Raw genomic sequence first — 27623 nt, forward strand, 5'->3', positions numbered from 1 at the left:
CCAGGCTATTTCAGAAGGCAGTTAAGTTAAGGGTCAGCCACATTGCTGTGGGTCTGGAGTCACACATAGGCCAGACCAGGTAAGGACTGCAGATTTCCTTCCCTAAAGGATATTAGTGAACCAGGTGGGTTTTTACAACAATCAATGATAATTTCATGGTCACCATTATTGAGACTGGCTTTCAATACCAGATTTCTTCATTTATTTTAAATGCCAGCTGCCATAACAGAATTCAAACCCATTCCCCCCGAGCATTAGCCGGGGCTTTTGGATTACTAGTCCAGTGACATTACCACTCTGCCACCATCTCCTACCTCAGCCATAGCTTTATTTTCCCTAGATATGATTATTCCAGTGAACACATGGCTAGCCACAAACATCCTACCCTCCATAAACTTGAGATCATCTGCTGCCGATGTCCTATCTCATACCAGGTTCTGTTTATCCATCACTCCTCTGCTCGCTGACCTATGCTGGCTCCTGGTTAAGTAATGCCTCCATTTTAAAATTCTCATCCTTACTTCCAAATCCCTCCATAGCCTCACCCCTCTCTACCTCTGTAACCCTCACTGTCGCTGGGCCAAAATCCTGGAACCCCCTCCCTAACAGCACTGTGGGTGTACCTACACCACATGCACTGCAGCGGTTCAAGAAGGCAGCTCACCACCACCTTCTCAAGGGAAATTAAGGATGAGCAATAAATGCTGGCCCAGCCAGCGACACCCACATCCCAGGAATGAATAGATTAAAAAAGTGCCAGTGTATATCCCTCTGAGATACGTACTCCTCTACTCTGGCCTCTTGAGCACCCTCAATTTTCTCTGCCCTTCATAGCCGTGCCTTCAGCTGCCTAAGGCTGAAGCTCTGGAATTCCCTCCCTACAACCTCTCTGTCTCTATGCCTCTCTTTCATCCTTTTAGATGCCCCTACCCCCCCTTAATACAAACTATTTTCCCCAAGCTTTTGGTCACGTGCCTAATATCTCCATATGTAGTTCAGTGTCAAATTTTGTTCTACTGCATTCCTGTGGCATGCCTTTGGAGAATTTTATTACGCTGAGGGCGCTATACAAATATAACTTTGTGTTTTTGAGAAAACAGTTTGAGAGCGAGAAACATAAATCAGCACATCATTACACACTGTTCAAAACAGCTTGTGACCAAAGATCTGGAGGGGAGCGACCAATGGATTGGTTTTCACCCTGTCAGAAGTGCAGGACTCCCACATATGTTGGAACTACAGCTGCGATCAAGGTCGAGGATTGCTGTACACGTTGACATCAGGGGTGAGGGTTCAAGAAATGACTCCATTAAACTCTTGTAACTGATAACAGAGATTAACGTTGATTAAGTACAACCATTCCATTGGACCATTGGTATTTGAAAAGCAAGTTGCATCAGTCGTGTGTACCTCTGAGTACAAACCAGTCAAACCAAAATCATTTGCATGTAGCACAATTTATAAAAACAGCTGCACTAAAAAATCTACCAGGTAGTGTAAATGTTATTGAAAGGACAGTGCAGTGCACATTTTAACAGGAAACAAAACTACACCCTATTCATTGCCCATTACTTCTGCTGGTTATTTTTTTAATGTGCAAGTTGCAGGTGCAAGTTTCAGTTTACTTGTTGACCAGCTGTTCACTGAATGTGCTCCTTATTAATGTCAGATGTCCAGATATTCTTTGCCACGGCTTTTAATCCACCCTCCCACCTTCATCCTTTGCGCCCATTACCTATTAAGGCAATGGCTTCTTGCTAGAATCCAGTTTCTATAGCTGGTACTCTTCTGGTGACTTGACCAAGTGACCATTCTTCATGTTTGAGCGTGAGGGGATAGAAAGATTTGCATTTATACACAGGATGCCCCAAAGTGCTTTGCAGCCAAATCAGTACTTTTTGAACTGTAGTCGCTGGTGATATGTAAGAAAACATGGCCACCAATTTGTGCACAGCTAGATTGCACAAACAGTGATGTGATAATGGCCGTGTCACCTGTTTAGTGACAGTTGAATGATAGTCATTGGATTGTGCAGCTCCCCTTCTTCGTATAGTGTTGGGGGACCATTTACATCTACCTGAGAGGGCAGGAAGGGGCCCTGATCAGTTTAATGGTCTGTTCATCTGAAAGATTACACCCCCAGTAGCGCAGGACTCCTTCAATACTGCACTAGAGTGTTAACCTCAGACATGTGTTCAAAATCTCCATGGTGGCTTATGAACCCACAATCGCTGCCACAAGAGGTGAGAGCATTACCCACTGAGCCAGGGCTGACATCTATTTCACTAGTCTATTGCAGAATATCCTTGCTTCCCTCCCTTCCAGGACAAGGGTTAGGGTCTGGAATGCACTGCCTGAGAGTGTGGTGGAGGCAGGTTTAAACGAGACATTCAACAGGGAATGAGACTGTTACCTGGAAAGGAAAAATGTGCAAGGTTACAGGGAGAAGGCTGGAGAATGGCAGGAAGTGAATTGCTTTTCCGGAGTGCCACCACAGACAGTGATGGGCCAAATGACCTCCTCCTGTGCTGTAACAACCCTGTGATGTATGATACCTGAGTGCTGTCACTGGCAGATCAGTCTGAGGTGAGCAACAAGGTGCAAATTCTGGCGTATGAGCCCTGACAAAGTGTGTGCCAATTTAGAGGCAGAACCATTGTGTAGAGCACTGGCAGGCAGTGGGGAGAATAAATGTAGTTGGACATAGAAGTTGTGTACACATGGTTTATAGCTGCTCCATGCTCACAGGGAGGAACCAGTGTTTGTTGCTGAAGGGGGTTTCTCTGAAGTGTACAGGCTAAGGGAGGGAGGGAGAGAGAGGGGTATGTGCGGCCGGGCTCTGCCGTCTGTCTGAGTGGGGACACACAGCCTCCTGCAGCAGTTATGCTCCTTGCTAGGCTGGCCAGCCCTGCCGTGCGGAGCTGGCTCCCTCTCATTAACCTGCGCTTTTCCCAGCAGCTCACTGGAGGACCTTCGGCGCTCGACCTGAGGACGTTCGTCGCCTGCAACACGGAGCCGGTGAGAGAGCACCTAACCCCGGAGATCAGCCTGTGGCTCCTCACCCCGCGGTGCCGCTTCTGGAGCCAGCCAGCCGAACTGTGGCCCTTCAGCGATCCCTACTGGGCGATCTACTGGCCGGGAGGACAGGCACTGTCCAGGTACTGTTACCTCCACACTGCATGATCTGCTTGCATCTGTGTCGATATAACAATCATTACACTTCAGGTATAATTAATTCGCACCTTGGGACGTCCTGAGGATTCAAAATATGGAACATTTGAAGCCAAAATTCTCATAAGGTTCTGATCTTTCAATTGAAACTTTGGTCCAAGCCCTTACGAACTCATTTACCCAAATGCCCTCCCTTCCTCTCCTGAGTACAGTTACTTGGCAATTTTACTTTGCATGACAGCCCAGTGTTGAACAAGCTGTTCCTGCCCAACACAGCCCCACCCCACCCCAAATTACTTTATTTATAAAAAGCTGTAAAAGTATATTACATTACATAACAGTTCAGAACGTTGCATGAAGTGCAATACAGATCAGTTTCTATCAATATAGAACACACACTTGCTTACAGGTTATATTTAAATTGTGCTTTTATATTTCATTCTGCATGTCATTCTTTAGAGCATATATCCCGAGGGAGTTTACACAGGTTCCAGCCACTTCTGATGCCCAACACACATTCTTATCCCCAAAATATACTTTGTTATTATTCATCAAATTTGTGCAAGTACATTACAAGATATTTTGATTTGAAAATTACAGGAAGTGCAATAATATTCAACTTTTCTCCATACAGCATGTTCTACACTGCAGGCACCTCAATACAATTGTAATGTTCTCGATATTTACATTCATGTCAGGCTTACAGCCCCCAGGGCAAAACATTTCAAACTGAATATTACAAAAAGTGCAATATAATTCAACTTCAACTTTTCTCCATGCTGCACGTTCCACCGTGAGGTGCTTCAACACAATTTCAATAGTCTCCATATTCACAATATTAACACACATGGCACTTTCACAAATGGACCACTGGCTAACAGTCTTGAAGCTCCATCAATTTTCTCTCCTCTTAGGAAACAAGACAACTTTTAATTTCACCCTGACTCAGGTTAGGTAACTCAGCACCACCTTAGGATTGAATCCGAGTCACATTCTGTTTTACAATGCTAAGTGTGAAGCACCTAGGCACATTTTATTACCTTAAAGGCGCAGCATCAGTACAAGTGGCTGTTGGTGAAACTCTCCCATTCCTATGGTTCAGCAGGTTTATCAGCTGTTTTGAGCACCTACTTTTGACATCTTAAAGAACCAATAACATGGTGGAATCATGATAGACACCATTTTGATACAGTTACTGGTTGCCTGTGCATATAGGCTGCATCCAAAATATGAGTTCCCCTCAAGAAAAAAAATATTGTTAACTTATGTAGGTTCTGCACTCACAATTCAAACTGATTTTCCTGCTTTTAAGAAATGTGGCCCTCTACAGGTCAGTTTAATAAAAGGTTGCAAATGCCAGTAAAATTCATCACTTCCCCATTCCTTTCATGATAAAAATGAGGATTACTCCCTTTTTCCAGAAACCAAAATAAAATGAAATAATGCCGCTTTAAAATGTGGACAGCTATACATGTATTACTAATACTGAAACATCTGATGCTGAAATATTTAAGCTGTAGAACAATTTGCAGCTGTTATATTTGTATCTCGCCATTTTTCCAAGCCATTGTTTTGCAACTGTAAATCCAATTGGGCAAATGGTAGTGAAGGTGTCCACAGATTTGCTTGAGAAAGTGTAGTTGTGATCACGTGGGGTGGAGAGGTATTTTGAAAATGGGAATACCGGCAAAGTTGGAATGGTTTCCCAAAAACAGCCAAAGGTTCCTGATCTGAGGTGTGATCTTATGGTGGGCATAATATATTGTTGTATTATCTGTTAATACCTGTGACGAGCTAGGAACTAACTAGCTATGTGTAGGTGTTCCAGGGGCCCACATTCCATGGCTGCACTAGAGATTGATATGATGTGTAACAGAACCAGTTTAAACCAGTCCTTGTGTACGAGGCTGCATGGCAAGTTAAAGAGTTCTGATCGTTCCAAGCTTAAAGTTTCATTATTACCAACATCAGGGACCCAAAAGGCAACAAGAATATATGACAGTGGGATTGCTACAGCTGGATCCACACAGGGCAAGACTGGGTACTAAATATTGCTGGATAAGGAGTGTTCAGACGTAATTAGGAAGGAAAGAAAGAGGAGGGGTGGCTGTATTGATTAAGGAGAATATTACAGAGCTGGAGAGAGGGGATGCCCTAGAGAGTATATGCACCACACAAGTGCTAGGCAGTCACCATCTCCAACGAGAGAAAATCTAACCATCGTCCCTTGATATTCAATGGCATTACCATCACTGAACATCAACATCTTTGCAGTTACCATTGACCAGAAACTGCACTGGACTAGCCATATAAATACTGTGGCTACAAGAGCAGGTCAGAGGCTGAGAATTCTGAGGCAAGTAACTCACCTCCTGACTCTCCAAAGCCTGTCCACCATCTACAAGGCACAAGTCAGGAGTGTGATGGAATACTCCCCACTTGCCTGGATGAGTGCAGCTTTAACAATGCTCAAGAAGCTCAACACCATCCAGCCAAAGCAGCCCACTTGATTGGTACCTTATCCACCAACTTAAATGTTCAGTCCCTCTGCCACCAATGCATGCAGCAGTGTGTACCATCTATAAGATGAGCTGCAGCAACTCACCAAGGCTCTTTCAACAGCATCTTCAAAACCCGCGACCTCTATCACCTAGAAGGACAAGGGCAGCAGATGCATGGGAACACCACCTCCTTCAAATTCCATTCCAAGATGCTCACCATCCTGACTTGGAACTATATTACCATTCCTTCATTGTCACTGGGTCAACATCCTGGAATTTGTTTCCCCTATGGCTGTACTTGCACCACCTTCTCAAGTGCAATTAGGGATGGGCAACAACTGCTGGACCAGCCAGCAACACCCACATCCCATCAAAGAATAAAAAAAAAAGAGGGATCAAGGACAGAATCTATTTGGTTAGAGTTAAGAAACAGTATAGGTACCATTGCACTATTGGATCTATTCTATAGGCCACCAACTAGTAGCAAAGATATAGAGGAGCAAATTTTCAGTGAAATTACAGAAAGTTGCAATAACAATAGAATAGTGATAATGGGGAGTTTTAATTGTCCTAATATAAATTGGGATAGTAATAGTGTGAAGAGCAGCAAAGCCAGGACTCCCTAGATGACAGAGGAGACAGAGAGTAAGATGAAGCAGAAAATGGGGCCAGTATGACAGATGTCAGGTTGATAAAACAAATGAGAACCTGGTTGAATATAGAAAGTTCAGAGGGGAAGTGAGAAAGGAAATAAAATGGGCAAAGACAGAATATGAGAAGGAACTGGCAACTAGCCTGGAAGGAATTCCAGAAGTTTTCAAGAGGCTTTTAAATCGTAAAAAGGTTGTAAGAGGAGGGGTGGAGATGATTAGGGACCAAAAAGGGGATCCATGCATTGAGGCGGAAGACATGTCTGAGGTATCAAATAAGTACTTTGCAAATGTCTTTACCAAGGAAGAAGATGCTACCAACATCATAGTGAAAGAAGAGGTCGTTTTTTAAAAATTCATTTATGGGATGTGGGCATTGATGGCTAGGCTAGCATTTATTGCACATCCCTAATTGCTTTTGGGACGATGGTGGTGAGCTGCCTTCTTGAACTGCAGCAGTCCTTTTGGTGTAGGTACACCCACAGTGCTGTTAGGAAGGGAGTTCCAGGATTTTGACCCAGTGACAGTGAAGGAACGGCGATATATTTCCAAGTCAGGATAGTGAGTGGCTTGGAGGGGAACTTCCAGGTGGTGGTGTTCTCATGTGACTGCTGCCATTGTCCTTCTAGATGGTAGTGGTCATGGATTTGGTATGTGCTGTCAAAGGAGCCTTGGTGAATTCCTACAGTGCATCTTGTAGATGGTACAAACTGCTGCTACTGTGTGTCAGTGGTGGAGGGAGTGAATGTTTGTGGATGGGGTGCCAGTCAAGCGGGCTGCTTTGTCCTAGATGGTGTCCAGCTTCTTGAGTGTTGTGGGAGCTGCACTCATCCAGGCAAGTGGGGAGTGTTCCATCACACTCCTGACCTGTGCCTTGTAGATGGTGAACAGGCTTTGGGGACTCAGGAGGTGAGTCACTTGCCACAGGATTCCTAGCCTCTGACCTCCTCTTGTGGCCATAGTATTTAGAAGGCTCGCCCAGTTCAGTTTCTAGTCAATGGTAACCTCCAGGATGTTGATAGTGGGGGATTCAGTGATGGTAATGACATTCAATGTCAAGGGGTGATGGTTAGACTCTCTCTTGTTGGAGATGGTCATTGCCTGGCACTAATATGGCATGAATGATACTTGTCTCTTGTCAGCCCAAGCCTGGATATTGTCTAGGTCTTGCTGCATTTGGACATAGACTGCTTCAGTATCTGAGGAATCGCGAATGGTGCTGAACATTGTGCAATCATCAGCGAACATTCCCTCTTCTGAGCTTATGATGGAAGGAAGGTCATTGATGAAGCAGCTGAAGATGGTTGGGCCTAGGGCACTACCCTGAGGAACTCCTGCAGTGATGTCCTGGGATTGAGATGATTGGCCCCCATCAACCACAACCATCTTCCTTTGTGCTAGGTATGACTCCAACCTGCAGAGAATTGTCCCCCTGATTCCCATTGACTCCAGTTTTGCTAAGGCTCCTTGATGCCATACTTGGTCAAATGCTGCCTTGATGTCGAGGACAGTCACTCTCACCTCACCTCAGGAGTTCAGCTCTTTTGCCCATGTTTGGACCAAGTCTGTAATGAGGTCAGGAGTTCAATGGCCCTGGCGGAACCCAAACTAAGTGCCAGTGAGCAGGTTATTGCTAAGCAAGTGCCGCTTGATAGCACTGTTGATGATCCCTTCCATCACTTTATTGATGATTGAGAGTAGACTGATGGGGCAGGAATTGGCTGGGTTGGATTTGTCCTGCTTTTTGTGTACAGGGCGTACCTGGTCAATTTCCCATGGTACCGGGTAGATGCCAGTGTTGTAGCAGTATTGGAATAGCTTGGCTAGGAGCATGGCAAGTTCTGGAGCACAAGTCTTCAGTACTATTGCTGAAATATTGTCAGGATCCATAGCCTTTTAGTATCTAGTGCCTTCAGCCGTTTCTTCATATCACGTGGAGTGAATCGAATTAGCTGAAGACTGGCACCTGTGCTGGGGACATCCGCAGGAAGCCAAGATATATCATCCACTTGGCACTTCTAGCTGAAGATTGTTGCAAATGTTTCAGCCATGTCTTTTGCACTAATGTGCTGGGCTCCCTCATCATTGAGAATGAGGATATTTGTAGAGCCCACAGCGCCTCATGGATGCCCAGTCTTGAGTTGCTGGATCTGTTCAAAATCTGTGGCATGGTGGTAGTGCTACACAACACGATGGAGGGTATCCTCAATGTGAAGATGGGACTTTGCCTCCGCAAGGACTGTGTGGTGGTCACTCCTACTGACGCTGTCATGGACAGATGCATCTGCAGCAGGCAGGTTGCTGAGGATGAGGTCAAGTAAATTTTTCCCTCTTGCCGGTTCCCTCACCACCTGCCACAGACCCAGTTTAACAGCTATGTCATTTAGGACTCAGACAGCTTTGTCTGTAGTGGTGCTATCATGGTGATGGACATTGAAGACCCCACTGAGAGTACATTCTGCGCCCTTGTTCAACATGGAGGAGCACTGATTCATCAGCTGAGGGGGATGGGAGGGTGGGTACGTGGTAATCAGCAGGAGGTTTCCTGATGCCATAAGAGTTCATGTGGTCCAGCGTCGATGTTGAGGACTCCCAGGGCAACCCAGTCCTGACTGTATGCCACTGTGCCAGGTCTGTCCTGCCAGTGAGACAGGACATATGCAGGGTTGGTGATAGTGGTGCCTGGGACATTGTCTGTAAGATATGATTCTATGAGTATGACAATGTCAGGTTGTTGCTTGACTAGTCTGTGAGACAGCTCTCCCAATTTTGGACTTTGCAGGTTTGACAGGGCTGAGTTTGTCATCGTTGTTTCCAGTGGCTAGGTGAATGCCAGGTGGTCTGTCGGGTTTCATTCCTTATTGACTTTCTAGTGGTCTGATACAGCTGAGTGGCTTGCAAGGCTATTTCAGAGGGCAGTTAAGAGTTAACCACATTGCTGTGGGCCTGGAGTCACATGTAGACCAGGTAAGGACAGCAGATTTCCTTTTCTAAAGGACATTAGTGAACCAGATGGGTTTTTACGATAATTGACAATGGTTTTATGGTCATCATTAGACTTCTAATTCCAGATTTTCATTGTATTCAAATTTGGTGGGATTCGAACCCCTGGATTACTAGTCTAGTGACAATATCACTACACCACCGTTTCCCCCCTAGAGACACTGGATGAGCTACAAAATTGATAAAAGGGAGATATTAGAAAAGCTAGGTGTACTCAGAAGTTGATAAGTCACCAGGACCACATGGAATGCATCAAGCTTGCTGACAATGGAAAATTGCGGAGACGTTGGTCATAATCTTCCAGTCCGCCTTAGATACACGGGTATGTCAGAGGACTGGAGAATTGCAAATATTAAACCCTTGTTCAAAAAAGGGTGTAAGGATAAACCTAACAACTTCAGGCCTGTCAATTTAACTTCGGTGGTCAGAAAGCTTTTAGAAATGATAATCCGAGATAAAATTAACAGTCACCCGGGCAAATGCAGATTAATTAGGAGAACCAACATGGATCTGTCAAGGCAAATCCTCTCTAATTAAATTGATTGAGTTTTTTTGAAGGGGTAGTACGGAGGGTTGATGAAGGTAATGTGGTTATTGTGAGGTACCTGGACCTTGACAGGGCATTTGTTAAAAGTGTATAGAGTATAGGTATACAGTGGGGTCCCCCAGGGGTCAATACTACAACCACTGCTTTTCCTGATGTATATTAATGTCTTGACTTGGACATACAGAGCTCAGTTTCAAAATTTAAAATAACACAAAACTTGCAAGTATTGTGAACTGTGAGGAGGATAGTGATAGATTTCAAGGGAACATAGACAGGCTGGTGGAAGGGGCAGACACATGGCAGATGAAACTTAATGCAGAGAAGTATGAATTAATACATTTTGGTAGGAAGAATTAGAATAGACAATATAAAATCAAGGGTGCAGAACAGAGAGACCTGGGGGTATATGTGCATAAATCAGGTAATGTAGCAGGGCAGGTTGAGAAAGTGGTGACAAAGGCATACGTGATCTGGGCTTTATAAATAAAGCCATAGAGTACAAAAGCAAAGAAGTTATAATGAACCTTTATAAAACAGTGGTTTGGTCTCAATTGGAGCATTGTCTTCAATTCTGGGCCCTGCACTTTAGGAAGAATGCAAAGGCTTTAGAGAGGGTACAGGCAAAGTTTACAAGAATGGTTCAAGGGATTAATTATGTGGATAGATTGAAGAAGCTGGGGTTCTCCTTCTTAAAAAGTAGGTTGAAAGGAGATTTGATACAGGCATTTAAAACCATGAGGGGTCTGGACAGAGTAGACATAGAGAAACTACTCCCATTGGTAGAAGGGTCGAGGTGAATGGCTAAAGGACCAATGGCGAGATGAGGAAAACTATTTTTAGTTAGAATCTGGACTGTACTATCTGAGAGTGCAGTGGAGGCACTTTCAATTGGAACTTTGGAAAGAGAATTGGATAAGTACCTGAAGAGAACTAATTTGCAGAGCTGCGGAGAAAAGGCAGGGGACCAGCTGTGTTGCTCTTGAGAGGTTGTCATAGGCACAATGGGCTGAATGGCCTCCTCCCATGCTGTAAAATGATTATACCCTCAGGTCTATTTTCTTAACACAAGAAGCTCACAAGAATTCATGGTATCTGCACAATTTAATTCATTAATAATAGTGTCAAAAGACTGAAGCTGATAACACCACCGAGGTTTACTTTTCTCCCTCTGCTGTGGGACTGAGTTTGTTTAAATGTCAACTTTGGAAGCCACTTTTATTAAGCAGCTGAAACAAGTTCAACAATTACACCCTGAACATTGGAATTAGTATGTACTTTATATTACTTTAAATTAATTCCTTTGTCGCTTGACTTACCGTGTTTGATGTACTTATACAAAATAGATAAAAGTTACACTTAAGTCAACATCCTTTAAAGTCGCTAAATACTTTCTCATCAACACCTCACAAGCCTAAAAGGACAATGGCAGCTGGAGCATGGGGATACCATCATGTCGAGATTCCCTTCGAACACACATCATCCTAACTTGGACATATATGTGTTGTGTCATCTTGGCTGGGTCAAGATCCTGGCATTCCCTATCTAACACTGTATTTGGAGCATCTTCATCACAAAGACAGCAGCAGTTGAAGAAAAAGGTTCACATTCACCTTCTGAACATAAGAAGGGCTGGCCAATAAATGCTAGCCTTGTCAGCATATCCCTTAACCATATGTGTCACACTTTCTTTCTGTAGTATTAACCCTGTCAGACTTTATTGATAATATCCCATGATATTGGAAGACAGCATTTCTGAGCAATGCCATGGGACATCTGCTAGTACAAAGATAAATTCTAAGTATGCAGCATTCTGCTTTATTGAAATGCTAGTGACCATACTAGACAAACAACATTTAACTCAGTAGTAGAATTGTTATATTGGGCAATAGATTGCAAAGTAAACATGCCTGAAACACACTGCAACTTCTGAACAACATTGTTTTATTTAATCACTTAGCATTGATATCTCGCTACCTATTTTCAAAACTTACTCTTAGATTGTGCCTTTATTGCTCTCTTGAAACCCATCCATTTCCTGCTTGACCTGTCCTTGTAAAGCTTTGTGAGTGGTTATGTTTATGTCAAGAACACTTCATAACAGTAAAAATTGCAATGAGAAAATTAAGGAAGAATTGGATTTATATACCTTTCATGACCTCAGGATGTCCCAAAGCAGTACTTTTAAGGTGGAATCACTTTGAAGTTCCCACACAAAAATAAATAAATGGTCATCTGTTTTGAATTGATTGAGGAAAAAGGACTTGTAAAAGCTGCCATAAAAATACAACCCTGGATGTCCGAAAGCACTTTTACAACCAATGAAACATCTTTGAAGTGCAGTCGCTGTTGTCATGTAGGTAACAGAGCAGTCAATTTGCACAAAGCAAGGCCCCACAAACAAGGTTATGCTAATGACCAGAAAACCTGTTTTTGTGATGTTGATCGAGGGATAAGTGTTGGTCCAGGCACTGGAGATAACTCTCTACACGTCTTTGAAATAGTACCATGGGGTCTTTTACTTCCATCTGGGAGGGCAGAATGGACTTCGGTTTAACAATTCATGTGAAAAACAGCATCTCCACCAGTGCAGCACTCCCTCCGCACTGCACTGGAATGTCAGCCTTGACTTTATGCTCAGGTTCTGGACTAGGACTTGAACCTTCTGACTCAGATAAGAGTTCTACCAGCTGAGCTACAGCTGATACACAGAATAAATATTGACTTGGACACTGGAAGAACGCCTCTGGTCTTCTTAAGGATCTTTTAAAGTTCACCTGAGAGTTCTGACAGGGCTTAAGTTTAATGTGTGCTCCAAGTGCAGGACTCCATCAGTACCAGATAGCCCCGAGAGTGTCAGCATAGATTTAATGTTCAATTCTCAAAAACCAGCTTGAACCCACAACTTTCTCATTCAGAGGCAAGAATGCTACCACTTAGCCAAGGCCACAAGCGATCATACCATATGAACTGTCAAGAAAACAAGTAATTGTAATATTTTCTTCTGTTAATAACCCTGTCATATTTCTTATGTACTGCTGTTGGGGGGTGTAAATATGGTAATCGGAATAAGAGTCAGAGTGAATGCAAGAGTCTAAAACCAGCAGTAAGAAGTGGTTTTGATATGTTAATGATGAAGAGGAACTTCAATCAGAGTTTTACATAAAGCAATAACAGTAGTAGTTTTGAATTTAAGTTGTTTAGTTCATGGGGGTGTATGTAGGTTATAAAAAGGTGTAAGGAAATAAGGTAAAGATAGGCTAAGCTTATTTTTTTAAAAAACCTAGGAGCTAAAGTAAAGAAGATTCTACTCAAGTCTGGGAAGAAAGCATTTCTAAAGAGACTGGCTGACACAATGTTTAGATCTCCCAGAAGACAGTGTGAACAAGGCCAAACCTGAAGACCCAGTTGCTGTCAGCATCAGAGGACACTCCAAGGAAAGAAAGGCACTGTGTGAACATATGAACAAGGAGCAGGTGTAGGCCATTCAGCCCTCGAGCCTGCTCCATCATGTAATAAGGTCATGGCTGATCTGATAGTAACCTGAAATCTGCATTTCACCTACCCTCGATAACCTATCACCCCTTGCTTACCAAGAATCTAACCACCTCTGCCTTAAAAATATTCAAAGACTCTGCTTCCACCACCTTTTCAGGAAGAGAGTTCCAAAGACTCACGATTCTCTGTGCGAAAAAATTTCCACCTCATCTCTGTTTTTAACTGGGCGACCCCTTATTTTTAAACAGTGACACCTAGTTCTAGGCTCTACTACAAGAGAAAACATCCTCGCCACATCCACCCTGTCAAGACCCCTCAGGATCTTACATATTTCAATCAAATTGCCTCTTACTCCTCTAAACTCCAGCAGATACAAGGCTAGTCTGTCTAACCTTTCACCATAAGACAACCCACCCATTCCAGGTATTATTCTGGTAAACCTTCTCTGAATTGCTTCCAACACATTTACATCTTTCCTTAAATAAGGTGACCAATACTGTGCACAGTACTCCAGATGTGATCTCACTAGTGCCCTGTACAACTGAAGCATAACCTCCCTACTTTTGTATTCAATTCCCCTTGCAATAAATGATAACATTCTATTAGCTTTCCTAATTACTTGCATACAAGGCTTTTGTTATTCAAGCACTAGGACATCCAGATCCCTCTGCACCTCAGAGCTCTGCAATCTTACTGTTTAGATGACAAGCTTCCTTTTTATTCTTCCTGCCTATTTGGACAATTTCACATTTTCCCACATTGTACTCTGTCTGCCAAACTTGCGGAAGACACAAAAATGGGTGGGAAGGCAAGTGGTGAGGATGACACAAAGAGTCTACAGAGGGATATAGACAGGTTAAGTGAGTGGACAAAAACTTTTCAGATGGAATATAATGTGGGGAAATGTGAGGTTCTGCACTTTGGCAGGAAGAATAAAAGAGTTGAATATTATTTAAATGCAGAAAGCTGCAGCACAGAGGGATTTGGGATCCTCGTGCATGAATCTCAAAAAGCTAATATACAAATTCAGCAGGTAATAGGGAAAGCAAATGGAATGTTGGCCTTTATTTCAAAGGGAGTGGAATATAACAGTCGGGAAGTCTTGCTAAAACTATACAAGGCACTAGTTAGACCACACCTGGAATACTGTGAACAGTTTTGGTCCCCTTATCTAAGGAAAGATGTACTGCCATTGGAGGCAGTCCAGCAGATCACTAGGTTGATCCCAGGTATGGAAGGATTTTCTCATAAGGAGAGGTTGAGTAGGTTGGGCTAGTACTCATTGCAGTTTAGAAGAATGGGAGGCGACCTTATTCTTAGGGGGCTTGACAGGGTAGATGCTGAGAGGTTGTTTCCCCTTGTGGGGGAGTCTAGGACCAGAGGGCATAATCTCAGAGTAAAGGGTCGCCCATTTAAGACAGAGATGAGGAGGAATTTCTTCTCTCTCAGAGTAGTTAATCTGTGGAATTCTTTATCACAGAGGGCTGTAGAGGCTGGGTCGTTAAGTATATTCAAGGCTGAGATTGACAGATTTTTAATTAATGAGGGAATCAAAGGTTATGGGGAAAAGACAGGAAAGTGAAGTTGAGGATTATCAGATCTTCCATGATCTCATTGAACGGCAGAGCAGACTTGATGGCCGAATGGTCTACTTCCTGCTATGTCTTATGGTCTTATGGCCCACTCACTATATGTTTGTAGCCTCCTTATGTTCTCTTCACAATTTGCTTTCCTACCTATCTTTGTGTCATTAGCAAATTTGGCAACCATCCCATCAATCCCTTCGTCCAACCCATTTATATAAATTGTAAACAGTTGAGGTCCCAGCACTGATCCCTGTGACATGCCAATCAGTAATCTTGCCAACCTGAAAAAGGACCATTTATGCCTACTCTCTGCTTCCTGTTAGCCAGCCAACCTTCTATCCATGCCAATATGTTACCCCCTGTACCATGAGCTTTTATTTTCCACAAAACCTTTAATGTTGCACTTTATCAAATGCCTTCTGGAATTCTAAGTACAGTACATCCACTGGTTCCCTTTTATCCACAGCACATGTTACTTCCTCAAAGAACTCCAATAAGTTGGTTAAACATGATTTCCCTTTTACAAAACCATGTTGACTCTGCATGATGACCTTGAGCTTATCCAAGTAATAATAGCTTCTAACGTTTCCCTGTGACAGATGTTAAGCTCAGGCCTATAGTTTCCCACTTTCTTTCTCCCTGCCTTTTTGAATAATGGAGTTACATTTACTATCTTCCAATCTAATGGGACCTTCCCTGAATCTAAGGAGTTTTGGAAAATTAAAACCAATGCATCAACTATCTCACTAGACACTTCTTTTAAGACCCTAGGATGAAGTCCATCAGGACCCCGGCTCTTGTCAGCCCGCAGCTCCAACAGTTTACTTAGTACCACTTCTCTGATGACTGTAATTTTCCTGTCCTTCCCCATTTCCATTCCTGGTTTACAGCTGCTTCTGAGATGTTTTTTGTAACTTCTATAATGAAAACTGATTCAGAATACCTGTTCAATTCATTTGCCATCTCCTTGTTTTCTGTTATCAGTTCTCCAGACTCACTTTCTATAGGACCAAAGCTCACTTTGTTAACTCTTTTCTTTTTAAAATATTTATAAAAGCTCTTACTGTCTTTTTATATTTCTGGCTAGTTTTCTCCCTCCTTATTAGTCTTTTAATCATTCTTTGCTGTTCCATATATCCTGTCCAATCTTCTGGCCACCGATCTTTGAACAATTATATGCTTTTTCTTTAAATTTGATACTATCTTTAACCTTTCTAGTTAAACACGGATGGTGTGTCCGCCCTTGGACTTTTTCTTACTCATTGGAATGTATCTATTCTGCGCATTCTAAAATATTCCCTTATATATTAGCCACTGCATTTCTATTAGTCTATCCCTTAACCTAATTTGCCAATTCACTTTAAGCAGTTCAGCATTCATGCCCTCATAACTGCCCTTATTTAAGTTTAAAAACTTAGTCTCAGACCCACTCCCCTCTCCCTCAAACTGAATGTAAAATTCCATCATATTATGGTCGCTGCTACCTAGGGTCTCCTTCGCCATGAGATTATTAATTACTCCCATCTCATTGCACAATACGAGGTCTAGTATAGCTTGCTCTCTGATTGGCTCCAGAACATGCTGTTCTAAGAAACTATCCCAAAAACATTCAATGTACTCCTCATTAAGGCTATCTTTGCCCATCTGATTTTTCCAGTCTATATGTAAATTAAAATCTCCCATGAATATCGCCGTGCCTTTCTGACAAGCTCAAATGATTTTTTCCTTTATGCTCAAGCCTACCATGTGGTTACTGTTAGAGGGCCTGTATACAACTCCCATAAGTGACTTCTTGCCTTTATCATTTCTCATCTGTACCCAAACCATTTTCACATCCTGGTTTCCTGAACTTGATTTGTCCCTCTCTATTGTGCTAATACCATCATTAACGATCAGAGCCAGCCCTCCAGCTTTTCCTCTCATCCTGTCCTTCCTAATTATTCTGCACCCTTCAATATTCAGGTCCCAATCCATGTCCTCCTGCAGCCATGTCTCCAGAATGGCTATCAGATTGTATTATTTATTTCTATGTGCACCCTCAGGTCATCTGTCTTGTTTCAAATGCCACGTGCATTCAGACAGAGCTTTTAGTTTTATCCTTTTATTCTTTTTTATAATCTCTAGCCTGTTCTGTTGATTTACTGTTAGATTTGTACTCTCTATCCCTCCCTGTCATGGTCTGTTTCTCATTTCCCTTAATAATACCTTTTTCTTTTGTCTTGTCTTTGCTCTTTGGTTTACCACATCTTCCCAAATTTGATCCCTTGCCCCCAAAATTTAGTTTAAAACCCTGTCTACTTCCCTAGTTATGTGGCTCACAAGAACACTGGTCCCACCACAGTTTGAGTGTTGACCATCCCAATGGTACAGATCCCACTTTCCCCAGTACTGTTGCCAGTGCCCCATTATTCGGAACCCACTTCTCCATACCAGTCTTTGAGCCACACATTCATCTCCCTAATCTGATTTGTTCTATGTCAATTTGCACGATTCTGCTTCTTAATTTGGTGCCTAGGACCTCATACTGACTATGAAGATCCTCCTTCTTTGTCCTGCCTATGTCGTTGGTACCAACATGGACCACAATGACTGGATCCCCCCCCCCCCCCCCCACTCCCGTAAGTTCCTCTGCAGCCTCGAGCATATGTCCCACACCCTGGCACCAGGCAGGCAACATAGCCGCCTGGTCTCTTGCTCTTTGCTGCAGAAAATGGTGTCAGTTCCGCTGACTGTACTATCCCCTACTATCACTACATTTTTTTTGCCCCTCCCCCCCACTTGAATAGCTTCCTGTACCATGATACCAGGGCCAGCTAGCTCATCCAATCTCATCCAAACAAGCTGAAAAATCCTCAAACTTGTTGTAAAATTGCAGAGGCTCACACTCCTGCGGTCCTGCACTCTGAGTCCCCTTACCTGCCTCACCTCCAGTCACACTCTTCTGTCCCTGACCACTGACCAAATCAGAAGAAACCTGTTCTAAGAGGTGCGACTGCCTCCTGGTACAAAGCATCCAGGTAACTTTCTCCCTCCCTGATGCGTCACATGTCTGTAGTGCAGCCTCCAGCTCATAAACTCTGAGCCGAAGCTGCTGCAACTTCAAACACTTACTGCAGACATATTTTCCCTCGATCAAACGGGCATCCAGGAGTTCCCAGTAGACAGTGTTGACGTTGGATGAGGAAAGAGTCAAGCTCAATTGAATAACTTATCATTGCTCAAAGACATTAAGGATAGTAGGGAAAGGTCTCTTAGAGCCAGTGGCAGCTGTGGAAGACATGCCCTAAGAATGAATACGCCATTGGAAAAGGAGAGAAGGCAATGGGAGAAAATTGTCATGTGATGACATGGTCATGCAGAGATACTAGGAGCCCAAGCGTCCTAACTCTTTTGTTCTAAACATTGTTCTTAGATACCTCCTGGATAATCCTGCAGTCACAAAGGCAAAGAAGGTGTTGGACTTAGGAAGTGGCTGCGGTGCCTCTGCCATTGCAGCTTCTATGAGTGGAGCCACACACGTTCTTGCCAATGACATTGACCCAAGTAAGCAGAAATGAATGAATTGAAAAGAAACCAACTTGCAATTGTGTCTGTAGTCATAACTAAATCAGAAATGCAGTGTAAAGAAAGCCTTGGGTTCAATTCCAATGCTGGGTCAATTGAAAGTTTCAAAATTGAGATCGATAGATTTTTGTTCATTAAGGATATCAAGGGATTTGGAGAAAACGTGGGTAAATTGAATTGAGCTATAAATCAGCTATGAATGAAATGAAAGGCGGAGCAAGCTTGAGGAGCTGAACTCCTGTTCCTATATTCTGATGTTTTGTTAGGCATGGCTTTACAAATGCCAACTGCTCTCTACCTCACTATGATTCAGTCAAATCTTTACATGTGTACCCGGTCAGTGAGTGTTGGCAGATAATTTCACCATGATAGGCAGTACCTTCAAGCCTGATTCTACCCAGTGGTCAGTGGTCTGGTAATAAGGACCAGGAAGGGATCTTGGATGATATTTTTTACTCCCTTTCCCACGTTCAAGAGTGAAGTGGATAATTGCAGCACTTGAGCTGCTGTCACACCTGAAACTAGCTAATTTAGTAAGGATTGGAAACTGAACCCAAAATCTACTGGTCCCTATGGCTTAGTGCCACATGAAAGGACAAATTTAATCAGTGCTGAAGGCTTTCAAAATGACAGTGTTCAAACAAACTTATAGACTGCACTCACTCTCTTAACCTTGAGAAACAAAGTAAATGTGGGCGTAACACAGTAGGGAGTCGTTAGGAATAAAACAATTTCCTATTAATAGTAACAAGAGCAATACGAAAGCACAGTAGGAGCCTGAATTCTATAAGGCATGAAGCATTTAGATATGTGGAGTATGAGGCCATTTGGGAGCTGTAGGAATTTGAAACAGAAAAAAAAGACAATTACATTCTTGGCAGGAATCCAGGGACAATTTTCGCATAACTTAGATTCTTAACTCAGAAACAAAATAAGTCCCTGCTGTTTCATTCATTGGCTGACTGCAAGGCTCCTGTAATGTTTGGTACAGTAACTGTTTTGTGTTTTTGAAATGTCTGGACCAGTTATACAGGAATCTTAATATTGTCCAGTATTTGCCACAATGCTCTTACCCTACTCCCTATCATCAATAGTTGATAATTCCCCTCTGAAATAACACTAGTTTCTCTAAACCTTAAATTAATGGAGGGAGTTTTTCAGAAGCAGTATGGTGGGTGATTTATTTTTTGCTGGGATCACATACACATACACATCATCTCCTCCCATGCTATCTTATTTTGCAGGTCCACCCCATACCAGATTCTACAGCTGAAAAAATGGGTGAACAGCTCAATTCCTGATTACCACCCCATATTGCTCTGATCCGCTCTGAGACTCCACACACATTGCCAATGAACACTTACTGTCTGGGATTACAACAGTGTCCACTTAGGTGATGTACTGGAGGTGAAAAGGCCCTTTTTATATCTCACCAAATCAAACTTTGGTCAGTGTTGTCCTACATAACTGAGGAATTTATTGATGATCCTGTTGAGCTAAATTGAGCATGACCTTACTGCAAGTAAGGGAAACATTAATTACAGAGCAAGATGTTAAGTCCAAGGAGGTTAGATTATGCTTTCAGAATTAGATCCATAAGACATAGGAGCAGAAATTAGGGCATTCGGCCCATCGAGTCTGCTCCACCATTCAATCACGGCTGATAAGTTTCTCAACCCCATTCTCCAGCCTTCTCCCCGTAACCTTTGATGCCCTTACCAATCAAGAACCTATCTCGCTCTTAAATACACTCAATGACCGGGCCTCCACAGCCTTCTGTGGCAATGAATTCCATAGATTCACCACTCTCTGGCTAAAGAAGTTTCTCCTCATCTCTGTTTTAAAAGGTCTTCCCTTTACTCTGAGGCTGTGTCCTTGAGTCCTAGTCTCTCCTACTAATGGAAACATCTTCCCCACGTCCACTCTATCCAGGCCTTTTAGTATTCTGTAAGTTTCAATCAGATCCCCCCTCATCCTTCTAAACTCCATTGAGTATAGACCCAGAGTCCTCAAACGTTCCTCATATGTTAAGCCTTTCATTCCTGGGATCATTCCCGTGAACCTCCTCTGGACCCTCTCCAGGACCAGCACATCCTTCCTAAGATACGGGGCCCAAATTGCTCACAATATTCTAAATGTGGTCTGACCAGAGCCTTATAAAGCCTCAGCAGCACATCCCTGCTTTTATATTCTAGTCCTCTTGAAATAAATGCCAACATTGCATTTGTCTTCCTAACTACCGACTCAACCTGCAACTTAACCTTAAGAGAATCCTGGACTAGGACTCCCAAGTCCCTTTGCACTCCAGATTTCTGAATTCTCTCCCCATTTAGAAAATAGTCTATGCCTCTATTCTTCCTACCAAAGTGCATGACCTCACACTTCCCCACGTTGTATTCCATCTGCCACTTCTTTGCCCATTCTCCTAACCTGTCTAAATCCTTCTGCAGCCTCCCCGCCTCCTCAATACTACCTGTCCCTCCACCTATCTCTGTATCATCTGCAAACTTAGCCAGGATGCCCCCAGTTCCTTCATCTAGATCATTAATGTATAAAGTGAAAAGTTGTGGTCCCAACACTGACCCCTGCGGAACTCCACTAGTCACCAGCCGCCATCCTGAGAAGGACCCCCTTATCCCCACTCTCTGCCTCCTGCCAGACAGCCAATCTTCTATCCATGCTAGTACCTTGCCTCTAACACCATGGGCTCTTATCTTACTGAGCAGCCTCCTGTGAGGCACCTTGTCAAAGGCCTTCTGGAAGACAAAGTAGATAATATCCATTGGCTCTCCTTTGTCTAACCTACTTGTTACCTCCTCAAAGAATTCTAACAGATTTGTCAGGCATGACCTCCCCTTGATGAAACCGTGCTGACTTTGCCCTATTTTACCATGCACTTCCAAGTATTCTGAAATCTCATCCTTAATAATGGACTCTAAAATCTTACCAACGACCGAGGTCAGGCTAATCGGCCTGTAATTTCCCGTCTTTTGCCTCACTCCCTTCTTAAACAGGGGGGTTACATTAGCGATTTTCCAGTCCTCTGGGACCCTCCCTGGCTCCAGTGATTCCTGAAAGATCACCACTAACGCCTCCACTAACTCCAGCTATCTCCTTCAGAACTCTTGGGGTTTAATCCATCTGGTCCAGGTGATTTATCCACCTTCAGTTTTCCTAGCACCTTCTCCTTGGTAATGGCCACCATACTCACCTTTGTCCCCCCAACTCTCTTGAACTTTGGGGATGTCACTCGTGTCTTCTACTGTGAAGACTGACGCAAAGTACCTATTCAGTTCCTCCGCCATTTCTTTGTTCCCCACTACTACTTCTCCAGCGTCATTTTCCAGCGGCCCAATGTCCACTTTTGCCTCTCTCTTACCCTTTATATATCTAAAAAATCTCTTGCAATCTTCTTTTATATTACTAGTTAGTTTACCCTCATATTTAATCTTCTCCCTCCTTATTTCTTTTTTAGTTGTCCTCTGTTGGTCTTTGTAGGCTTCCCAATCCCCTGGTTTCCCACTGCTCTTTGCTGCATTGTATGCTTTCTCCTTAGCTTTTATGCTGTCCCTGAGTTTCCTTGTCAGCCATGGTTGCCTTGTCCTCCCTTTAGTATGCTTCTTCTTCCTAGGGATGAATTTTTGCTGTGTCTCCCAAATTACTCCTAGAAACTCCTGCCATTGCTGTTCCACTGTCTTTCCTGCTAGGCTCATCTCCCAGTCAATTCTGGCCAGCTCCTCCCTCATGCTTCTTGTAGTTGCCTTTATTCAACTGTAATACCGTTACATCTGATTCCAGTTTTTTCCTCTCAAATTGCAGGGTAAATTCTATCATATTATGGTCACTTCCTCCTAAGCTCCCTTATCAAATGTGCCTCATTACACATCACTAAATCTAGAATTGCCAGTTCCCTAGCGGGCTCCACCACAAGCTGCTCCAAAAAGCCATCTCGTAGACATTCCACAAATTCCTTTCCTTGGGATCCACTACCAACCTGATTTTCCCAGTCTACCTGCATATTGAAATCCCCCATGATCACTGTGACCTTGCCTTTCTTACACACCTTTTCTATCTCCTGGTGTATCTTGTGCCCCACATCCTGACTACTGTTCGGAGGCCTGTACATAACTCCCATTATGGTTTTTTTACCTTTGTCGTTCCTCAACTCTACCCACACAGATTCTACAACATCTGACCCTACACTATTTCTTGCTATCGATTTAATTTCATTTCTTACTAACAAAACAACCCCACCCCCTCTGCCAATCTATCTTTTCGATAGGATGTATATCCTTGGATATTTAGCTCCCAGTCCTGATCCCTTGCAGCCATGTCTCCGTGATGCCCACCACATCATACCTGCCAATTTCAATCTGCGCCACAAGCTCATTTACCTTATTTCATATACTGCGTGCATTCAGATACAACATCTTCAGTCCTGTATTTCCCGTCCCCTTTCTCATTGTCGTCCCTTTATCTGATGTGCTTGAAGTTGGATTCCTAGCCCTTTCCAAACACTCTGTCCTATTTTGTGTTTTGGAGACTTTAATAGCCTCTCCTGAGCTCTCCTTTCTTTTCAGTTTTTCCATAATTTTCCATGAAGTTGAATCCACCCCCCGACATGCTAACCTGCTGCTTTGTTTCCCAATAGTCATACTTCTTGGAGTTTTACCCTCCCGACCGTCCCCCCCCCCCCCCCCCCCCTCCCCCCCACTTTCTAGTTTAAAGTCCTGTTGACCATCCTATTTACCCTTTTCACTAGAACATTGGTCCCACATCAGTTCAGGTGGAGACTGTCCCAACGGTACAGATCCCTCCTGTTCTAATACTGATGACAATGCCCCACAAAATGGAACTCCTCTTTCCCTCACCACTCCTTTAGCCACGTGTTTACTTCCATTATTCTCGCGTCCCTATGCCAATTTGCATGTGGCTATGGTAGTAATTCGGAGATTATAACCCTTGAGGACTTGTTCTTTAATTTAGTTCCTAGTTCCTGATAATCCCCAAACAGGTCCTCTTTCCTAGTCTTACCTATGTTATTTGTCCCGACGTGGACCACAACAACTGGATCCTCCCCCTCCCTTTCCAATATTCTTTCAAGCCGGTCAGAGATGTCCCTCACCCTGGCACCGGGCAGGCAACATATCATGCGGGACTCTCGATCCTGCTTACAAAGGAAGCTATCAATTCCCCTAATTATAGAATCCCCTACAACTACCACTTGTCTTTTTGCTGCCCCCTCTTGAATGGCCTCCTGTGCCACGATGCCGTGGTCAGCTGGCTCATCCTCCCTACAGCCCTGTTCCTCATCCACACAGGGAGCAAGTACCTCGTACCCGTTGGACAAGGTCAAGAGCTGAGGCTCCTCTGTTCCTGAACACAGGATCCCTCTACCTGCCTCACTTGCAGTCACACCCTGCTGACCCTGACCACTGACCAGACTTGAGGTACTTAATCCACTGTGAGTGACCCGCCTCCTGAAACAAAGCATCCAGGTAACTCTCCCCCTCCCGGGTGTGCTGCAGCGTCCGGAGCTCGGACACCAGCTCATCAATTCTGAGCCAGAATTCCTCCAGCAGCCAACACTTGCTGCAGATGTGGTCACTGCAGCTCGCAATGGGATCTGCCAGCTCCCACATCATACAGCTACAGCACATCACCTGCCCAGCCATCTTGACTTAGTTAATTCATTTATTAATTTGCTTTGTAGTGGTTTTTTTTTTTCAAATTTGGTGCAGATTTCCTACCAACCAATCAGGTCACAGCTGTCCTGTGACGTCACTTTTTCAGTTCCACTCGGTCCTCCCATCACAGTTGCAAAACAGCAGTGGTCATCCAGAGTGTGGGTGTGCCATGCCTTGGAAGATCATTTACTCAAGGACTGAGGGCAAGAGTTGCAATCTTTGCCCACAATCTTCTTCCAGTATCTTCAGTATATCTGGTCTGACTGACTCCAGTTTTCGCACCGTGTTTGAGTTGCCCTTTTTCTTCAGCTGAGATTTTTTTTTCCAGTGTGGTTGACAGGGCCTTGACCATATCTATCCCATATCTTATGCTTCTGCTGTCAACCTCACGCTCTACTGACATGGACAGGTCACCCTTCCATCAGATGAGCTTCTGCATTTACCAATTTACCTTCCAAAGTTTCACCCACTACAATACAATCATACTGCCAAATATGCCTTTACCACGCCCTCCACCACCTTTTCTGCATCCCAGAGGTATCATCTCCTCTTGGATATCCTTATTATAAAACACATGAAAGACCTACACATAAGGAAGCATTTAAGCCATCTTAGCCTCTTGAACTCCACCTTTGCATCCACCAGCTTCTTAAATAATTCCAGGGTTTTCACTTCTATTATTGTGCCCAGAAGTCCAGTGTGTGTTCTTACTCTTGTTCTTCTGCCCCCTCTATTTCCAGCTACCCTTCTGTTGGCATTTTCCCATACAACTGTAGCAAATGTGACACCTGTTGATTTACCTCTTCCCACACTATTGTTCAGAGCCTCAAACAGTCCTCCTGTGAGAGACTAGAGTCTATTGTAATCACTGCTCACTGTGTAATGTTCTTTATATACGAAGTGAAGATTGGGTAATATTTTTCTAGTCCCCTCCAATGTGCCCACAGGAATGATTCTGACCTCCCTGTGGCCACCTGTTTAACTCTACTTCCCATTTTCTGCATTTGGTCTCCCACAAACTCACTGCAGCTTTCAGAAACAGGCTCTCATTTTTTTCTCCTGGGCACTCTGTAGCCTTCTGATCTTTAAATTGATTTTAGCAAACTTCGACTTTAGCTACCTCTCTCTTTTCTTAGAAACAAAGGTGTTGGGGATGTATTTGGCAGTCCTGCCAGTTTCTGGAAGGTGGAAGGGAGGCAGAGTGGCGTTTTAAGAGTATGGACCATATTGCAGAGGAGTTTCCTTTATGTGTGTTAGCGGACCAACCGTGTGTTTCCAACGCCCCTTTTCTTTTTAATTCAGAATTCTACCATCAAATGTTATTTTCTCTTTATTTCTATTTTGTCCTTGCCCTGATGAATGGCAATGCCTATCAGTCACAGGTTTCACTTCCTCCCAACTTTTCAGGATACTTGTTGACTGGCCATTTAGCCTATTAACTCTGTGACAGAAGTTAGCTCCCTTAGGTCATGAGCAGAATGTTGCCCTTGGCAGGTGGGCTCGGTGGGGAGCGGTTGGGAAACCGACCGCTGCCTGTGATCAGCACCGCACTACGATTTCACGCTGGCGGGCCAATTAAGGCCTGCCCAGCCTGAAACGTAAGCGGGCCGAGTGTGAACTTTGCACTCGTGCACGTGAGTGAACACTGCATAATCTCCCCCTGAGGCACGGAGCTGCCTCAGGGAGATGAAGAGATATAAAAAAATAAAGGAAATAAAAATGTCATAATGAGCAGGGACACGTTATTAATGAAAAATTGAAGTTTTTGTTTTATTTTTATTTGCTTTTGGAAACCTTGTCCCGCCCGTGGATGAGGTTTCCAAAATAATGCAAAGGCCGCTTGGCCTTTGCGCCTGCCCGCCAACTGTTAGGTTGGACAGGCAGTGAAAAATTTACGTTAATTGACTACTTAATGGCCTAAACAGGCCTTTTATTTGTCAGCAGGTGCGCTGCCAGCTGTGGTGTGCACCTGCCAACCAAACTATCGTGCGACTGCGCAGTGACGTCAGCACGCTCGGCCGACATCAACACGCATCATTTCACACCCGCCGAGCGAAAATTTCTGCCCACGTTCTTCTCTCACCCTCATCATCATATTTTGATTCGCTGAATCTTATTAAATTTACCAGTTTCCATTCTGACAGTGGATCTTGAACCTAAACATTGCTTGCGATTTTTTTTCTCTTTAGCTGTTGTTGGACCTTGTTGTCTGCTTTGAGCATTTTCTATTTTAACTTACAGTTTTCTTTTGTTTTACCATTGTGTGTCCACCTGTATAGTTACCCTATTATCAACAGGCAATTCATTAATCAAGTGCTGTCTCTTGTTCATCCTTAGACTCACTTTATTCACAATTCTGCTCATTCTTTCGGTGCATTGCAATACAAAAATGCTAAATTGAACAACTTACATTTTCTCTGAGCATTTCATTGGGAAATATCACAAAGTGAAAAATAATTCAGTGTCAACATTTCTCAGTACCCAACAGCTCAGAAGTAATTGTGACAGTTTTAGTTTATCTTACTGCAAACCATTTTGAAATAGTTGAAGTGGAAAATGGAAGCTGCTTTTTCTTACCAAACACAGAAACGTTTTATCTGCAGGAGTAGCCCAGGCTGCCTAATTAAGAACTTGGTCAAGGAGCTAATTGATTTGTACATGGTAAAGACGTTAGCAGACATTCGGAAACCAGAAGCTGGGAGCACAATGTTCATCAGCGTTCTATATTACAATTCTTATTACTGTGTCTTTACTTATGGATGACTGATTTCTGATTTATGAGCCATGTACTGGAAAATTCTCTCATAGTCCATGGATAATCTAATCTCTGTGATGTATTAAGATTCACTACATCCATATATAAATTTGCATGTGATAGGTCTACAAGGACACAACCCAATGGTATCCAGAAGTTGGTAATAACCAGGCTTTAAAAAAAATCTTTTACCCCTTGATTCCTTTTCTTGTTTTTATTTAGTGTTGATTCCCTATTTTGTATCATTCTGTGTATTAAGTAAATTGGACATAAATCTGACTAATAGTTTTAGCCTGTACCCATCGGTCTGATGAGACATTCCACATGATCCACAATAAACTGCAAAGTTTAGTCATGGTGTACTTCTTAGCTCTGGGCATGCAAACTAATTAATATACCCATATACGTACCATATAAAAATCAGTGTCTCTGTTTATAGAAACTTCATTTTCATGGCGAGAAAACATCCAAACTGTAATACTGATAACTAACTTTAATTAATCAAAGTGACTGCATGCAGCTGGCTTCAAGCAAACTGTTAAGTAACTGATGAATGCCAGCGTTCAGTGGTTGTGGGCACAAGTCAGGTCATGGATGACAGGTGCCAACTGGCCCATCACAATGAAAAGGCTTTTTAGCCAATGGAAATCAGCCATTTAATCTG

At 43.3% G+C, this 27623-nt stretch overlaps 1 protein-coding gene across 1 annotated transcript in view; it reads left to right on the plus strand.

The window, feature by feature from the left end:
* Positions 1-2768: 2768 nt before the first annotated feature.
* etfbkmt (electron transfer flavoprotein subunit beta lysine methyltransferase) overlaps positions 2769-27623 on the plus strand; it is a 29453-nt gene continuing 4598 nt past the window's right edge. Inside the window, exons 1-2 of the mRNA XM_041216114.1 lie at positions 2769-3158; positions 18366-18496. Of these exons, the coding sequence (XP_041072048.1) occupies positions 2884-3158; positions 18366-18496 (406 nt within the window). The 5' untranslated portion in view covers positions 2769-2883. The remainder of the gene's footprint in view (positions 3159-18365; positions 18497-27623) is intronic.

This window comes from Carcharodon carcharias, chromosome 21 (genome assembly GCF_017639515.1).
Source record: "Carcharodon carcharias isolate sCarCar2 chromosome 21, sCarCar2.pri, whole genome shotgun sequence".
NCBI lineage: Eukaryota > Metazoa > Chordata > Chondrichthyes > Lamniformes > Lamnidae > Carcharodon > Carcharodon carcharias.